This window comes from Petromyzon marinus, chromosome 60 (assembly GCF_048934315.1).
Source record: "Petromyzon marinus isolate PM22_M1 ecotype Great Lakes invasive population chromosome 60, UKy_Petmar_22M1.pri1.0, whole genome shotgun sequence".
NCBI lineage: Eukaryota > Metazoa > Chordata > Hyperoartia > Petromyzontiformes > Petromyzontidae > Petromyzon > Petromyzon marinus.
In genome coordinates this window covers 2,118,748-2,134,712 of record NC_133726.1, presented here as the reverse complement: position 1 = coordinate 2,134,712, position 15,965 = coordinate 2,118,748, and the positions used below count along the sequence as shown (strand labels likewise).

The 15,965-nt window shown below is 51.4% G+C and overlaps 1 protein-coding gene across 1 annotated transcript in view; it reads right to left on the bottom strand.

The window, feature by feature from the left end:
* Positions 1-15,965, bottom strand: part of LOC116955524 (alpha-N-acetylneuraminide alpha-2,8-sialyltransferase-like) — a 160,739-nt gene that overhangs the window by 17,193 nt on the left and 127,581 nt on the right. Inside the window, exons 5-6 of the mRNA XM_032976657.2 lie at positions 14,489-14,566; positions 13,023-13,109 (exon numbers count right to left, since the gene is read on the bottom strand). Coding sequence (XP_032832548.2) covers positions 13,023-13,109; positions 14,489-14,566 — 165 coding nt within the window. The remainder of the gene's footprint in view (positions 1-13,022; positions 13,110-14,488; positions 14,567-15,965) is intronic.

Here is a 15,965-nt window from a genome sequence, read left to right as displayed (position 1 = left end):
AAACGTCGTGATAATTTTATTGTTTTATATTTTTATTATTTTATTGTTTCCCTTCTACGCGGTGACTTTACCGAAAGAACCAATAATAGGAATCCCTGCAGTCGCGAAAGCTTTAAATCAATATTTTAAAACAGTTCTTTAAACAATTTAAAAAATTTTAAAAAAGTTTTTTGTTTACTATTTTGAAACGATTTAAAACTATTTTTTAGAGCGATTTTTTGTTACCTTACCGGGTGTAAGGCCCCACTGAGCTGCTACGTCGCTCTTTTTGAGAAGCGATCAGGCCACCACAAATGATAGCTCCAAAAAAGTGGGCTTATCATCATCATCATCACGTGTGGAGATTTCTAGCAGCAGCCTAATTCTCCACACCGGTGGTTCTTAACCCGTGTGTTCACGCACCCCCTGGGAGTGTAAGCTGCAGGGGTGCAAGGTGCAGGCCGCTCGAAACGCACGTTTCTAAATGTGGATGGATAAAACCGGAGGACCTGGAGCAAAATCCACGCGACCACGGGGATAGAAAGAATGAGACACGCAAACTAGAAATCTACAGCAGCAGGCAGCATGGTTGGGATCGAACCCACGACCTCCTGTATTCCAGGCGAGGTAGTTAACATCTCCTAGCCACCGTGACGATGTTGAGAGAGAGAGACATGCAAACTCAAAATATACAGCAGCAGGCGTCAGGGTCGTGATCGAACCCACGACCTCCTGTATACCAGGCGAGGTAGTTAACATCTCCTAGCCACCGTGATGATGTTGAGAGAGAGAGACACGCAAACTCAAAATATACAGCAGCAGGCGTCAGGGTCATGATCGAACCCACGACCTCCTGTATACCAGGCGAGGTAGTTAACATCTCCTAGCCACCGTGATGATGATGAGAGAGAGAGAGACACGCAAACTCCAAATATACAGCAGCAGGCAGCATGGTTGAGATCGAACCCACGACCTCCTGTGTACCAGGCGAGGTAGTTAACATCTCCTAGCCACCGTGATGATGATGAGAGAGAGAGACACGCAAACTACAAATATACAGCAGCAGGCATCGGGGTTGGAATCGAACCACGACCTCCTGTATGCCAGGCGAGGTAGTTAACATCTCATAGCCACCGTGATGATCGTGAGAGAGAGAGACACGCAAACTACAAATATACAGCAGCGGGCGTCAGGGTTGGAATCGAACCACGACCTCCTGTGTACCAGGCGAGGTAGTTAACATATCCTAGCCACCGTGATGATGATGCGAGAGAGAGAGACACGCAAACTACAAATATACAGCAGCAGGCGTTAGGGTCGTGATCGAACCCACGACCTCCTGTATGCCAGGCGAGGTAGTTAACATCTCATAGCCACCGTGATGATGATGAGAGAGAGAGAGAGACACGCAAACTACAAATATACAGCAGCAGGCGTTAGGGTCGTGATCGAACCCACGACCTCCTGTATGCCAGGCGAGGTAGTTAACATCTCATAGCCACCGTGATGATGATGAGAGAGAGAGAGAGAGACACGCAAACTACAAATATACAGCAGCAGGCGTTAGGGTCGTGATCGAACCCACGACCTCCTGTATACAAGGCGAGGTAGTTAACATCTCCTAGCCACCGTGATGATGATGAGAGAGAGAGACACGCAAACTACAAATATACAGCAGCAGGCGTTAGGGTTGGGAAAGAACCCACGACCTCCTGTACACCAGGCGAGGTAGTTAACATCTCATAGCCACCGTGATGATGATGAGAGAGAGAGAGAGAGACACGCAAACTCCAAATATACAGCAGCGGGCATCAGGGTTGGAATCGAACCACGACCTCCTGTGTACCAAGCGAGGTAGTTAACATCTCCTAACCACCGTTATGATGATGATGATGAGAGAGAGAAAAACGCAAACTCCAAATATACAGCAGCAGGCATCGGGGTTGGAATCGAACCACGACCTCCTGTGTACCAGGCGAGGTAATTAACATCTCCTAGCCACCGTGATGATGATGAGAGAGAGAGAGACACGCAAACTCAAAATATACAGCAGCAGGCGTCAGGGTCGTGATCGAACCCACGACCTTCTGTATGACAGGCGAGGTAGTTAACATCTCCTAGCCACCGTTATGATGATGATGAGAGAGAGACACGCAAACTTCAAATATACAGCAGCAGGCATCGGGGTTGGAATCAAACCCACGACCTCCTGTGTACCAGGCGAGGTAGTGAACATCTCATAGCCACCGTGATGATGATGAGAGAGAGAGAGACACGCAAACTCCAAATATACAGCAGCAGGCATCGGGGTTGGAATCGAACCCACGACCTCCTGTGTACCAGGCGAGGTACTCAACATTTCGGCACCATGACGCCGCACGATTTCCAGGACTAAAAACGAAGCGACAGCCGAGGAATGGAATGGGTCCGAGTGAACGTCCAACCGAGGAGACGGAGCAAAACTCAGCACCGGTTTCCTCATTCACTGACTCATCAGCAGTCAGGCTTCGCTTGAGCCACTGCTGGCGATCTGCCCAGATGCTTATAGGCACGGGCCGGTTTCATCATTCACTGACTCATCAGCAGGCAGGCTTTGCTTGTTCCACTGCTGGTGATTTGGCAGATGTTAATCGGTTAGGGCCCTTCCTGTGAGACGTGGGTTCCAGTTCCACAAATCCTCTGCAGTCGTAAACAACGCACAGAACCATGACGGGAGTCGCCATGGGGGATATAATAATCAGCTAAATTCATCATCAGAGAATTCACATCCTTTCTGTATTTTGTCTCTCGCGCGTAAAGCAATCCCGAGGATTTTTGTTTGACAAATCCAATCAACCAGCGACAGGACAAACTGGAAGAAAGTATTTTTTGTTTTAAACTTTTAAAAAATATTTGACGACAAATCTCCCCTGCAACCCTGGCACTCGCGAGGTCTGCTGAACGAAGCCGAGTCTAATAATAGAACTCGGATTGAATAACAGAGTGGCGGTGGATTGAATCACCTGACACCGATTCTCCCTCTCCTCCCTCCCCTCTCTCCCTCCCTCCCCTCCCTTCCCTCCCTCCCACCCTCCCCTCCCTCCCTCCCTTCCTCCCCCCTTCCCTCCCCTCCCCTCCCTCCCCTCCCTCCCTTCCTCCCTCCCTCCCTCCCTTCCCCCCTCCCTCCCATCTCTCCCTCCTTCTCTCCCTCCCACCCTTCCCCCCTCCCCTCCCTCCTTGTTTACGATCAAAAGAAGCATAAATACCCTCTGTTATTCGACACTTTGCATCGGTCACCAAGTCGTTTTATTTTTTAGGTCCTTCATTTTTTACTCAATAAAACATAACAAATTCACGCCGTTGCTCCTGGAACACACGCCCAGCGTGTACCACTGTGTTCACAGACACAAACAACACACAAAACAGCACCCTAAAAAAAAACCGTTCCTCGATCGCCTCCGTCAGTGGTCACATTACACAGAGAAAGCAAGCCCCCTCTGTAGCCCAACTTGTCAACAAAATGATGGGACGGCCCCCGTCAACTGGACGTAGGGAAATTCCAGACAAATTGCGGCAGAAACCAGGTCCTTGAAGATGCGACAGCGGCTGGATGAGCCATTTGCCTCAATAGCATCGGTTCCTGTGCCCCACGGATCGCCAGTGTCGCATTGTCCCGTGACGAAGTCCACCAAGCCCTCTGGAGCTTTGGTGTCCGCATTCCTCTTGTATCCAACGATAAGAATCGCGGGGGGAGTCCCCCCCCGACTCTCTGCTCACGATCATTAAGGGCCATCATGATGGTGGGCAGGCCCGGGTAAAGCTACGTGGCAGGGTGCCCAGGGCCATTCCTTGTTCACCTTGGGGTGCGACGTGGATGTTCTCAGGCTCCTACGTGATTTAACGTAATCTTTGACCACGTAGTTCTAGAAGCTTTCCATGGCTGTACCGGAGGAATTTCCATCTGGTACAGATACATTGGGAGGCTGAACGATGCCCGAGTGCGGTCGAGAGATGGCTCCCGATTGGTCAACCATGTTATGGTGATGGAGAAATTGTGGAGCGAGTGGAGAGCTTTCCATACCTGGGCAGTGTGTTTATGACTATTTCCGGTTTGAAAGCAGAGGTCTCACTTCGAATCAGTCGGGTGGCATTATTTTTTCATTGTCTGCGTAACGCTGTGTGGAAGGTACCTGGTCTGTCGCTCCACACGAAGCTTTGGGTCTTCTCGGCCACGGTCATTCCCTCCCTTCTCTAAGCTTGTAAAATGTGGACCCCCCTAATGGAACATCTACGCCAGTAAGATACATTAGGCTGCTGGCCTGCCCACGATCCATCCTGGGTTTAACCAGGCTGGATTGTGTGAGGAGCTCACATATCCATGAAAGATCTGGACACATTCCTATCGGTGAGCTCCTCCGGCAGGCGTTGACTGGGCTATGTAGCCCACATTCCCAGCCACCGCATGCCCAAGCAGCTTCTGTATAGCCGGATAGAGGGGGCTCAATGTGCCATGCCCGTTGAGCTGATGCGGTACAGGAGAATGTGGAGCTGAGTGGACTTGCCGATGACTTTTACCAGTAACGGAGGGCAGAGAAGCGATGCTCACAACAACGAGCGAAGCGCCGGGCGGCCAAAATACATGCTGTACTTCTATTTAAAGTTTTCGTGACTGCAAGGATTAATCTTCTTTGGTTCTTTCGGTAAAGTCACGTAGAATGAGAATAAAATAATAAATTAATAAAATAACACAATACAATTCTCACGACGTTTCGGCCACAACACAAGTGGCCTTCTTGTGTTGTGGCCGAAACGTCTTGAGAATTTTATTGCGTTATTTAATTTTATTAATTTATTATTTTATTCTCATTCTACGTGACTTTACCGAAAGAACCAAAGAAGATGCATGCTGTACGTTTAGCGTGGCGAGGGGCACAGATGGTGTATCTGTCAGCCATCTCAGTCAGTCGACCCATGGCACCTGGATCTGTCCCGTGACCTCCAGTCATCGGGCGTTCAACACTTCACGTGACCTTTATGTGCAGATAGTCTGTCACTGGTGCTGTCATGACGTCACCGCCAACTAGTGGCGAATGGCGTAGGTCGCGCCGCGTGACCACCTCCCCCTTTCTCTCCATTAAAGCATCGCCACTGCCACCACGAGAGTAGCGGGGGTTTGGCGATCAGCCAAAACTCTTCCGCTGACAAGCCGCGGCCAGGGGGGAGGAAGCGCGCGCTGCGATTGTCTTACCACGGTCAATCATTCAGGATTATTTTATCTTTTGGTTACAAATCATTTTTGGCAACAACAACAAAAACCTTCGAGAAAGCATGGGGGAGGGATGGGGGGGGGGTCAGCAATAACGCTCGCTCGCTCGCTGACTCGCTCGTCGCGTGACGCGTCCGTCGTCCGCGACTGCTTTGTCAGTGTTCTATCGGCGGCTGCTGCCGCTGCATCACAGGGCACCCTGCGCGCACCGAGGATGACTCACAGGGAGGTCACCACGTGACGACACAGGGAGGTCACCACGTGACGACACAGGGAGGTCACCACGTGACGACAAAGGGAGGTCACGTGACGACGACAGGCGAGCAGCTGCGCGAGGGGCGAGCGTTTGCGGGCGACTGTTGTTTAAGCCACGCGTGTTCTGTTTGGACGTCGATCATCGTTGCAATGGTACCGATGATAGTGGTAGGAGCTACCGTGCGCTTTTGCAAGAGCGAGAGGCGCGTGCACGCGAGCTCATAATGGCGCCAGCCTCTCCGGAGTTCAACACCGTATGGTGTGCGGCGGAGGGGGATTTGTAACCGAGATCCAGTACCGGCGCTGCCATGGGAAACTTCACTGCGGTGTACGGTGGTGGTGGTGGTGGTCGGCCGAATGCCGACTGAGCAACCCGTCCGGGTGTGGTCTGCGGTGGAGAAGTAGGCGACCCTGTGAGCGGGTGCGCGTATGCGCGCGTGGGTGAGCGTGAGTGTGTACACGAGTACACACGCACACTCACCCACACGCGAACAAAAAAGATCCCCCACATAGCCATTAACATGTGACGAGGGTAATGGTTTTGGAGGGTATTCTGCATTTGTACCTACGTGTATGTTGGACTTCTTCCGCACCGTACGTAGCCAACCGTGCTAATTGGAGGTGCGGGGGAAGGACAGCAAACTAAATTCAAACAGCGGTTCTAAACAAATTCGTTTTCAATCTACGTGAGTCTGTGGGTCTCTGTGCAAGTCTATCGGTCTCTATGAATGTGTGGGTTTCTGCGTGAGTTTATGGGTCTCTATGGGAGTCCGTGGGTCTCTGTATGAGTCTACGGGTCTACGTGAGTCTGTGGGTCTCAATGTACGTGTAGTGACGTTATATTTTAAGGTTTCAGGTTTGTGGACACACTGATTGGGAAATGGTCGTCCACACATAGGAACTGGCAGTGCTCAATTCTGCCGCACTTAAAGCCCTTGGGTGGGTTTAATGCTGGGATGACTGGGACTGGGCGTTACCTGAGATTCTGCTGAGTTTTATTCTCCCTCCCTTTTGAAATTGGGGGAGTTTTACAGCTGAGTCGGCTGTGCTTTATAAAAGGGGGAGGGGGTAGTGCAGTGACGTCAAAGGTGTCACTGTGGTTGTTAGCGCCAGCCACTATCACGTCAGTGCTGCTGGGCACCTGGAACCTCTCTAGGGGGCCGGAGTGAGTACAGCATGCGAGCGGCATTTGTGATCGCGGGCCATTGAGGCAGACTCCATCTCCACAGCAACCCGCGACCACCAACCCATCCTTGCAGCGACTCACGGCTCTCCGAACCTCCGAGCGAAGGCTGCGGTAAGCCTCCTCATTCTCTGATGTGGGATGCTGTAGACGATTAGAGTGGGCCTGTCGCTTTTTCTCAACTATCCTGAACACCTCCTCTTGTCAGCCAGGGTCTCTGGGGATGTCTGGACCACGTACCCAAAGCAGCCATTGCAGCTGCATGAGCCATAGTCCTAAACCTCGCCCATTTACCCTCGACATCTGGAGGAGTGGGGGACGATGCCAACCCCATCCGCAAGCGATGATGAAATTCTCGCTTGCAACTTTCATCCGCTAGCTGAGACCAGGCCACCTTAGGTTGGAATGGGGTCCTGGGTGTACACCCACCACCGGAGTGGAAGAATGGCAGGCGCATCTTACAGATGAAAGTCGATGGTCAGAGGGCAGATCAGCTCCATGGTAGGTCCTGGTGTCAAGGACATGGGCCCGCATCTGCTGATCCGTCACTATGTAGTCCAGCAGATCTTCTTGCTGATCTGGCCCATGCCTTCCAATCACTCCAGACCAGGTGCCAGCATCATGACCAACTCGGGGATTGAAGTCACCCAACAAGATGATCTATCCCGAGGGGCCACTTTAGCCAGCACCTGTGGCAGAAGGTCGTAGAAGGCGTCTGACTGATTAGCCTTGCCTGCATCCCTCCACGGATGTTCGTCTTTGGTGGGGGCATAAGTAACCACGTCCACCACTCCTCGCCTATGGTTGATGGGAAGGCAAGCCCAAAGTAGCCTGGGGCTTACAGCTTCCCACACCTCACCGCCACGCTCCCACGACCCCTTCATTCTTTTGTTCAGAAGACGAGCCACTCCCTGTTGTTTACTAGTCTCCTGCCCCGAGTAGAGGACTGTCCACCCCTCATAGTGGCAAGAGCCAGAGCCGGTCCACCGGACCTCCTGAATGCCACAGAGATCCAGGCGGTACCGGTCCAGCTCCCAACAGAGGAGTAGCAGCCTCTCCTCCGCAGTGAGCGTTCGAACATTCCACGTGGCCATCCGTAGTGGCTTTTTGTTATTTCTGGAGGAGCCCCGAGGGTAAAGATTCAATCTCCTGGCTCCGCCAAATGGGGTTTGGCCAGGAGACGTCATAGACGCCTGTTCCCTCGGGGCCTCCGGCACAAGCTTATTAATTAGATATCTTAGACGTGGTTTAGTGGTAATTTATTGAAGGTGGAGGGGTTATCAGCCCCTCGCACCTGTCCAGAGCCCCCATTAATTGCTGTGGTGGCTACAAATGTCCCGAGGGGAAAAGCGGACACAAGTGGACACACGCAGACACACATAGTCACACGCAGGCACACACGCACACACGTGGACACACGCGGTCATACACGGACGCACACGGATACACACGGCTGCACACAGACACACGCGGGCCTACAAACCCAGCGGACTCGCTGTGACGCAGGACGCAGCTGCGTTGGCACCACGCATTACGAAATCGCCTCGGGCTGCCAGGGACCAAACAAACCCACTTATTAATATTGCTATTGTCGTTGTTGTAATTCATCCATCTTCGTCACTCCATTTGCTGGGATAAAAAGTATCTGATACGTATGTAACGTTGAACTTCTTTCGCGCTGTACGTAGACGAACGTTGCTTAGCGGAGGTGCTCGGGGGGGTGGGGGGGGGGGGAAGGACAACAAACTAAACACAACAAGAAGTTCTAAAGAAATCAGTTTTCAATGTAGTATAGTAGTATAGTGGTAACTAGGTTTGTTTTATCTTGCATTTGTCTTTCATTTGTACCTGATGATGATTGTGTTGCAATCGAAACGTCGTGTGCTATTATTTATTTTTTTATTTTCTCTTTCTACGTGACTTTACCGAAAGAACGAAAGAGTTATTAATGCAGTCACGAAAGCACCAATTCAAGTTTTTTTTTATAGTGGTGTAGTGTATAGTGTAGTGTATAGTAGTGTATAGTGTAGTGTATTGTGTAGTGTATAGTAGTGTAGCGTATAGTGTAATGTATAGTGTACTGGAAAGTAGTGTTGTAGTTAGTGTATGTACGTGTAAGTATGTTGAACTATTTTTACACCGTGCATAGCCAAACGTGCGTATCGGATATGCGGGGGGAATGACAACAAACTAAACACAATAAAAAGCAGTTCTAAAGATATTAGATTTGTCAATCTAGATGATGATTTCAAAGTGCAGCACAGCTCCCAGTGTCTTCCTAATATCGGTAAGGAAGGAGCGTTCCAGACGGCCGCAGAAGTGCATCTGAAAGCGCCGTGCGACAACGATGATGTGGTGACCAGCTTGGGTTAGGCAGTTGTATCGATTGGACATTTTTTGCCAGTATCAAAATGATGAATAAAAATAAGATAATACGATTCACTCCTTTTCTGGCAATTAAACAGGAGAGGTGTTAAGATGTTCAAACATTAAATAGATACACCTATCGCAAGGCATCGAGTCTGCATTAAGCACACGTAATTGTGGCAAACCATGCGAACAAACATACTCGGATAATACATGCCTTGTTTTTTAAACTCACCCGCCTTTGCCAGAGACAGCAGCCTTCTTCGTGGACTTGTCCCACCAGTGTATGCCATGGTGGCGAGATATTAACTCCCTCGCCTGGGATGCAAAGAGTCGTAGTTTCAAACCCGACCGTGGCGCTTGCTGCTGTACATTTGCAGTTTGCGGTGTCTCTCTCTCCCCCATGGTTGCGTGGATTCTTCTCCGGGGCCTCTGGTTTTGCCCTCCACATTTAGAATCAACATCACGCGTTTAGAGTATTTGGCTGCCATAGATTGCCACACGATGATGATTAACCCACTTCGGTGAGATATGATTTGCGGATGCCAGGTCGCGTCTGAAAAATAGCTACGTAGCTCAGTTGGGGGTCTTACACCTGGTAACATAAAAATAGTACAAGCTCGAGGTAGGGCTTTAAAAAAACGGAAAGCCACTGACGCAGCCACCACCCACCCACTCACCCGCTCACCAACCACCCACCAACCCGCTAACCAACCACCCACCCACCCACCCACTCACCCGCCCATCAACCACCCACCCACAAACTCCCACCCATCACCAACGACCAACTACCACCACCCACCAACTTTCCACCCACCCACCAACCATCTACCACCCACCACCTACCCACCACCAACCCACCACCCACTCACTCACTCACCAACTAAAAACCCACCCACCCACCCACCACCAACCAACCATCACCTACCCACACACCCACCCACCATCCACCCATTCATTTAGGGTATTTGGCTGATATAAAATTTCCACACGGTGATGATGGCGATAAGTCCACTTGGTTGAGCTATCATTTGTGATGGCCACGTGGCTTCTGAAAAAGACCTACAGAGTAGTTCAGTGGGGTCTCACTGAACAGTGTGAGGGCGACGCGGGTAAGAGAGTATTAATATGAATAGTATTAGAAGTAGTAGTAATAGTATTAGTAGTAATAGTATTAGGAGTAGTACTCGTATTATTAGTAGTAATAATATTAGTAGTAATAATATTAGTAGTATTAATAGTAGTAATAGTGTTAGTCGTAATAGTATTAGTAGTAATAGTATCAGACGTAATAGCATTAGTAGTAATAGTATTAGTAGTAGTAATCGTATTATTAGTAGTAATAGTATTAGTAGTAATAGTGATTTAAAGCTTTCGTGACTGCAGTGATTCATATTCCTGGTTCTTTCGGTAAAGTAACGTTGAAGGGAAACAATAAAATAATATATATTTATTATAAATTTCATTATTTTATTGTTTCCCTTCAACGTGACTTTACCGAAAGAACCAACAATATATATAGCAGTAATAGTATTAGATGCAATAGTATTAGTAGCAATAGTATCAGAAGTAATAGCATTAGTAGTAGTGTTAGTAGTAATAGTATTAGTAATAGTGTAGCGACATCGATGCATGTCGCTGTGTGTGGCCAGCCTAGGAAAGGCACGACATACAACGTACTGCTACCACAGACACCGCTCATTGGGGATGCAGTACCAGCCCTAGCGGGGGCCGGGCAGCACTGAACAACAATCAGGTAATGGCACCGCGCTCGACGCGCAGTGCCAGCCCCTACAGGATAGGGGGCGAGAGTGCCAGCCTCGGAACGGGGTTGCGGGGGGGGCCATGCCACTCTGGTTGAACCCTGAGGACACGTGACCGGTGGTGTCTACCCGGGGACCCCCAAAGGGGGGGGGCTGGGGGGGGACCACGTGTCCGGTGGAGAACCTCCTCGAGAGTTCGAGAAGGGGGTCGTGGCTAGGGGCGGAGCGAGCCCCGCCACACAGGATAAAAAGCCGTGTCCCCAGTGGGACAGGCGGCTGTTGTCTTCATGAAGAAACCTACGTTCTATGCCGGAAGAGGATCTACCACTCCAGGACCCGGAACCGAGTTGTGGTCCAGACCGTGATAGCTTACTCTGAGTGTTCGAGTCGCTAGCCTGGTGGTCTACCACCCTAGGTTATCTGGTAAAGGGGCAGTTAACCCCTTTGAGTTATAGTGTTGAATTAATAAATGTGTTGCCTCCAACGTTAAGCCTGAGTCTCCGTCTGTACCCACTAGAATAGTATCAGTAGTAATAGCTCGCATTGAGCAGCGTGATCAGCGCGGATGGAGCTTCGGGTTTCTCTTGCAGCTCCTCCGTCAGTCGCGATATGAAAGGAGCCATTTGCAGGACTGCGCCTTTTAAAATCTATCTGTCTGGTCTTGATGCGAAGCTTTCATAACTGCAGGAATCCATACTCTCTGGTTCTTTTGGTAAAGTGACGTTAATAGAAAACATAATAAAAGAAACACGACGTCCCGGTCACAACACAAGCGTCCGTCATTATCACCTGCGCTTACTCTGAGTGATGATGGACGCTTGTGTTGCGACCGAAATGTCGTGTTTCTTTTATTATTTTTTCTATCTACGTGACTTTACTGAAAGAACCAGAGAGTATATATCTGTCTTTCTGAAATCTATCTATCTATCTGATATGTATCTAGCTCTCTCTCTCTCTATCTGATATCTATATATCTGTGTATTTGATATCCATCTGTCTATCTCATATCTATCTTTCTGTCTTTTTGATATCTATCCGCAATATATATCTCTGTCTATCCACTATTTATCTATCTATCTGTCTATCGGCTATCTATTGATCTGTCTATCTGCTATCTATATATCTGTCTATCCGCTATCTATCGATCTACCTATTGGCTATCTATCGATATGTCTATTTGCTATCTATCGATCTGTCTATCCACTATCTATCTGTCTATCTGATATCTATCGATCTGTTAATTTGCTATCTATCTGTCTATCTATCCGCTATCTATCGATCTGTCTATCTGCTATCGATCGATTTGTCTATCTGCTATCTGTTCATCCGCTATCTATCTGTCTATCCGATATCTGTCTATCTGTCTACCCGATGCACCTACTACCGGCTCACTCGGTCGCAACTCTTCCAGCCCACCCATTGCCGAACGCTCCGTTCCGTGCGTGTCAATGAAACAAAAAAAACGAAGAGCTTCACAGCTCACCGGATTCCTACATGCGACTCCAAATCCAAAGGAGTCGTCATCCTGGTGCGGTCTCAACCAATCAAAATGAAAGCCGCGACTCCCCCGTGTCCCCCCCCCAGTGTCTGCCCCCCACTGCACCCCCTGCCCCCTCCACCCTCCATCCCCTGCCCCCAAACCCCCCTCACCCCCCACCCCCACCTGCCCGCCCCCCCACACCCCCCTGCCTGCCCGAGTTCCACTCTCCGTGTCCCCCCCGGTGTCTGCGCCCCCCCCCCCACCAAACCCCCCCCTTCTCCCCCACACCCCCCACCCCCGCCCGTCGCCGGCAACATCTTGCCTGAGCCGATCCGTGAGCCCTCCCCTAGGTCGGCTCGGCCTCAAATGAGAATCCCCGGTGTGGTGCGCGTGACCATCGTCGTCGCTGGGGAGACAAAGGTGGCGCGCGGCGCCTTGCCGGCCTTCGTAGGCCCTGCTCGCTAACCTCACTTTGCCCTGGCAGTCTGTTGCAGGCTACACGGGGGATCTTTGTCCGTGTGTCGTGCGTCTCACGTGGGGAGTGGTCAGCGACCCCGCGCTGCGAACCCGGCGACCCCCTCCCACCCCCCATGCCCGCGGCCACCAACGCAGCTGATCGCGATCAGCAGAACCGCGAGTATCCTTAGGGGGGGGGGGGGGATACAAATGTGGCCGGGCGCCGTGAGGGCAGGCCACACCAGAACCCCCACCGACTCCGCCATTGTGCGTGCCGGGAGTGAAACGCCTTACCGGAAGGCGTCGATCTCTGTGCGGTTCTCGAGCCAGGGACAATCGCGAACCTTCAGGATCTTCTCCACCACCGACTGCTCGTTGAACCTAAGGCAGGAGACAGAGCGGGGTCACCACCACCACCACCACCACCCCCCTCCCCGCGTCCATGGAGACTGTTGTTGACCTGTTGACATGTTGACCTGTTGGCATGTTGACATGTTGACCTGTTGACCCGTTGACACGTTGACATGTTGACCTGTTGGTCTGTTGACATGTTGACCTGTTGACATGTTGACCTCTTGAACCCTTGACATGTTGACTTGTTGACCAGCGGCGGCCCCGCGACGTTGCCACTGCAGGTGGGGCTGGTTTATGAGTGACCTCCGAATAGACGGTGTCCCAACGAAGGACAAAACAGAGCCCGTCGCGTTATCGGCATTGCCGTGAAAGTTAAAACTATCACTCTCTCGCCTGCCAACGGTGGGACGCTCGTACGGAACGGCACAACGAAGCAATGCTGTTCCCATGACCCCTCACATCCACACACCACACAAACCCCTTTGACTCTGCCAAAACGCCCAAAGAGCAATTCGAGATCAGCTCACACAACTCGGCAAATTTTAGCCGAGGTCAAGTGGAACAGAAAAGTACATTATGCTGTGCATATACCAGAGCCAGGTCTTTCTGGCGTACCAGCTCTGGCTAAACATCCTCACGGCATGCTCTTTCCCTGGTCGCCTGAGAGCTGGTTATGTCGATTTTTCGTTTGACCGGGAACCCAGCCGTTTGACACTTAACTTCTCCTGCATAGTCATCCTATTCGAATGGAATGTTTCGCAGTGACTCCCACAGCGTTCCTTCCTCATTCTTGGTTCGCTGCACCAACTGCCATCTCCATTGCTGTTGTTTGCTCCTTATGCTGTGGTGAGCTGCTGCATTTGCACGGAGCAAACCTAGCATTGTCGCGTCGTTTCATTACGGCCACGGGCGCCTTATTCGCCGCCTTGAATGAGTCGACCCATCGCCGCGCGCAAATTTCCGGTCGCGCGACCCGCCCCGGCAGCGGCGTTGGCGGCCGCCTTGTGGCTGGCGAGCCGCTGAACAAAGTGGGCCACTCCCCGGTCGCTCAGCGAAAGTCGGTCACCTTGCCGTGACCCTTCAAGTGCCGCTGCCCCGGGTGAGCGTGGCCGAGCGGCGCTGCCACCCGTCGCTCACCCGGTGAGCGATCCGAGCGGCGCTGCCACCCGTCGCTCACCCGGTGAGCGATCCGAGCGGCGCTGCCACCCGTCGCTCACCCGGTGAGCGTGGCTGAGCGCTTAACGTCCCACTGCGCTGACACCGGCGTGGAACCCGCGGCCCCCACGGGGATCACGGAGCACCCAGCCTGCCAAAGTTGGCCTAAAGCTCAATTGACTACCACAACTCAAACCCACTCCACCCACCCACCCACCCCGTCCGGGTGTTGTGAACCGATGTGCTCTCACGTCTTTGGCGGAGGGTCACTGGCGATGCTCGTCAAGGTTTGCCGGCACTGCGGGCTCAGTTTGACTTTCACCTTCGGTCTGGGAAAAGAGGAAACGACGGAGATGGGTTTAACACGTGGAAGACTTTCGCGACCAAATATCATCCATAATGCAGGTTTGTTGGGTTAGGTCGCGTAAAAACAGGGTGCTTCAAAAAAAATGTTAACACTTCAGAGAATTCACAACAATACCGCGAGAAACGTGCCTCCGGGGCTCTGGAGAGCACTTGGAGAAGATTCCAGGCACGCGTTGACAACGATGGCGAACAAGTGGTGAGACTCTTTGACTTTCTGACGCTATTAGCACACATTTGTTGTCATGTTATAGTGTATTATCCGCTCTTTTTACATTCAAAACGATAGTCCCATATCAGTGTTAAAACATTTTTGAAGCACCCTGTATATAAAAGTGTCGTTAAACCCGCCACCACCCGACACAATTAGTAAGTGTTTGTCACGTATAACAGAACATGCCAATCCCTTACTAGTGTGGTAGCATGGTTGGGCAATGTATATTTCCCATTCATCCTTATCTGTAGTAGTAGGCATGTGTCAATAGGGGGGTGGTATAGCGAGTGGGTGAGATGAGTTGGCTTGTTGGGCCAATAGGGCTCCCCAGGCCCCAAGAGAGGAGCTGGGGGGATATTCCAGAGCCCCCTAGAGAGTTCCAGAAGGGAGGCGTGGCTAGGGGCGGAAACACCCTGAAACGGGTATAAAAGCCGGACCTCTAGACGGGTCCGGCAGTCATCGTCAAGCTGAAGACTGAAGACCTGCTTCGGCTAGGACCCTGGGACCCCCAGACCCGACGTCCTTCTAAGGGCCGGGACTGAGTGGACCAGTGGTTGGGACCCGAGGACCTTGGCTGGGTCGGGTCGTATAGCCTCCCCTAGGGCCCCTTAGCCGGAGCCCAGTTGATAGGACACACTAGCCTGGAGGCTATACCTCCCTAGGTATTGGGTGGAGGGGCCGCTACCCCTTTGTGTTAGGAATTGTTACCGTTATTATTTGAATAAACGTGTTGCCTCTGCAAGCCGTCTCTGCTCTCCTTGAATGCACTACACTAGTATAGCACACCGGTGTGTTGGAGAGCAAAGCCACAACCAGAGATCGGGTACAGATCCGGCATCAATCACTGGCCTCATTCCACCCGCCCGCTGACAACCGCCAAAAAATGAAAGACAAAGATCCCCCGTGTAGCCTCAACGTTAGCGTGCAGCACCTATGAAGGCCGGCACAGTGGCACACGAGGGGACGGGCGGCCAGCAATCACGCCCGGCCGCCTTTGTCTCCCCAATGGCGATGTTTACACACCACACCAGGTACTCATTTGAGGCCGAGTCGACCTAGGGGGAGGCCCATGACCACTTAAGATAATCGTCGCCGGTGTTGGCTGTGAGCGGGAATCGAACTCGGGTCGCCCGGCTTATAGCGCAGTGCGC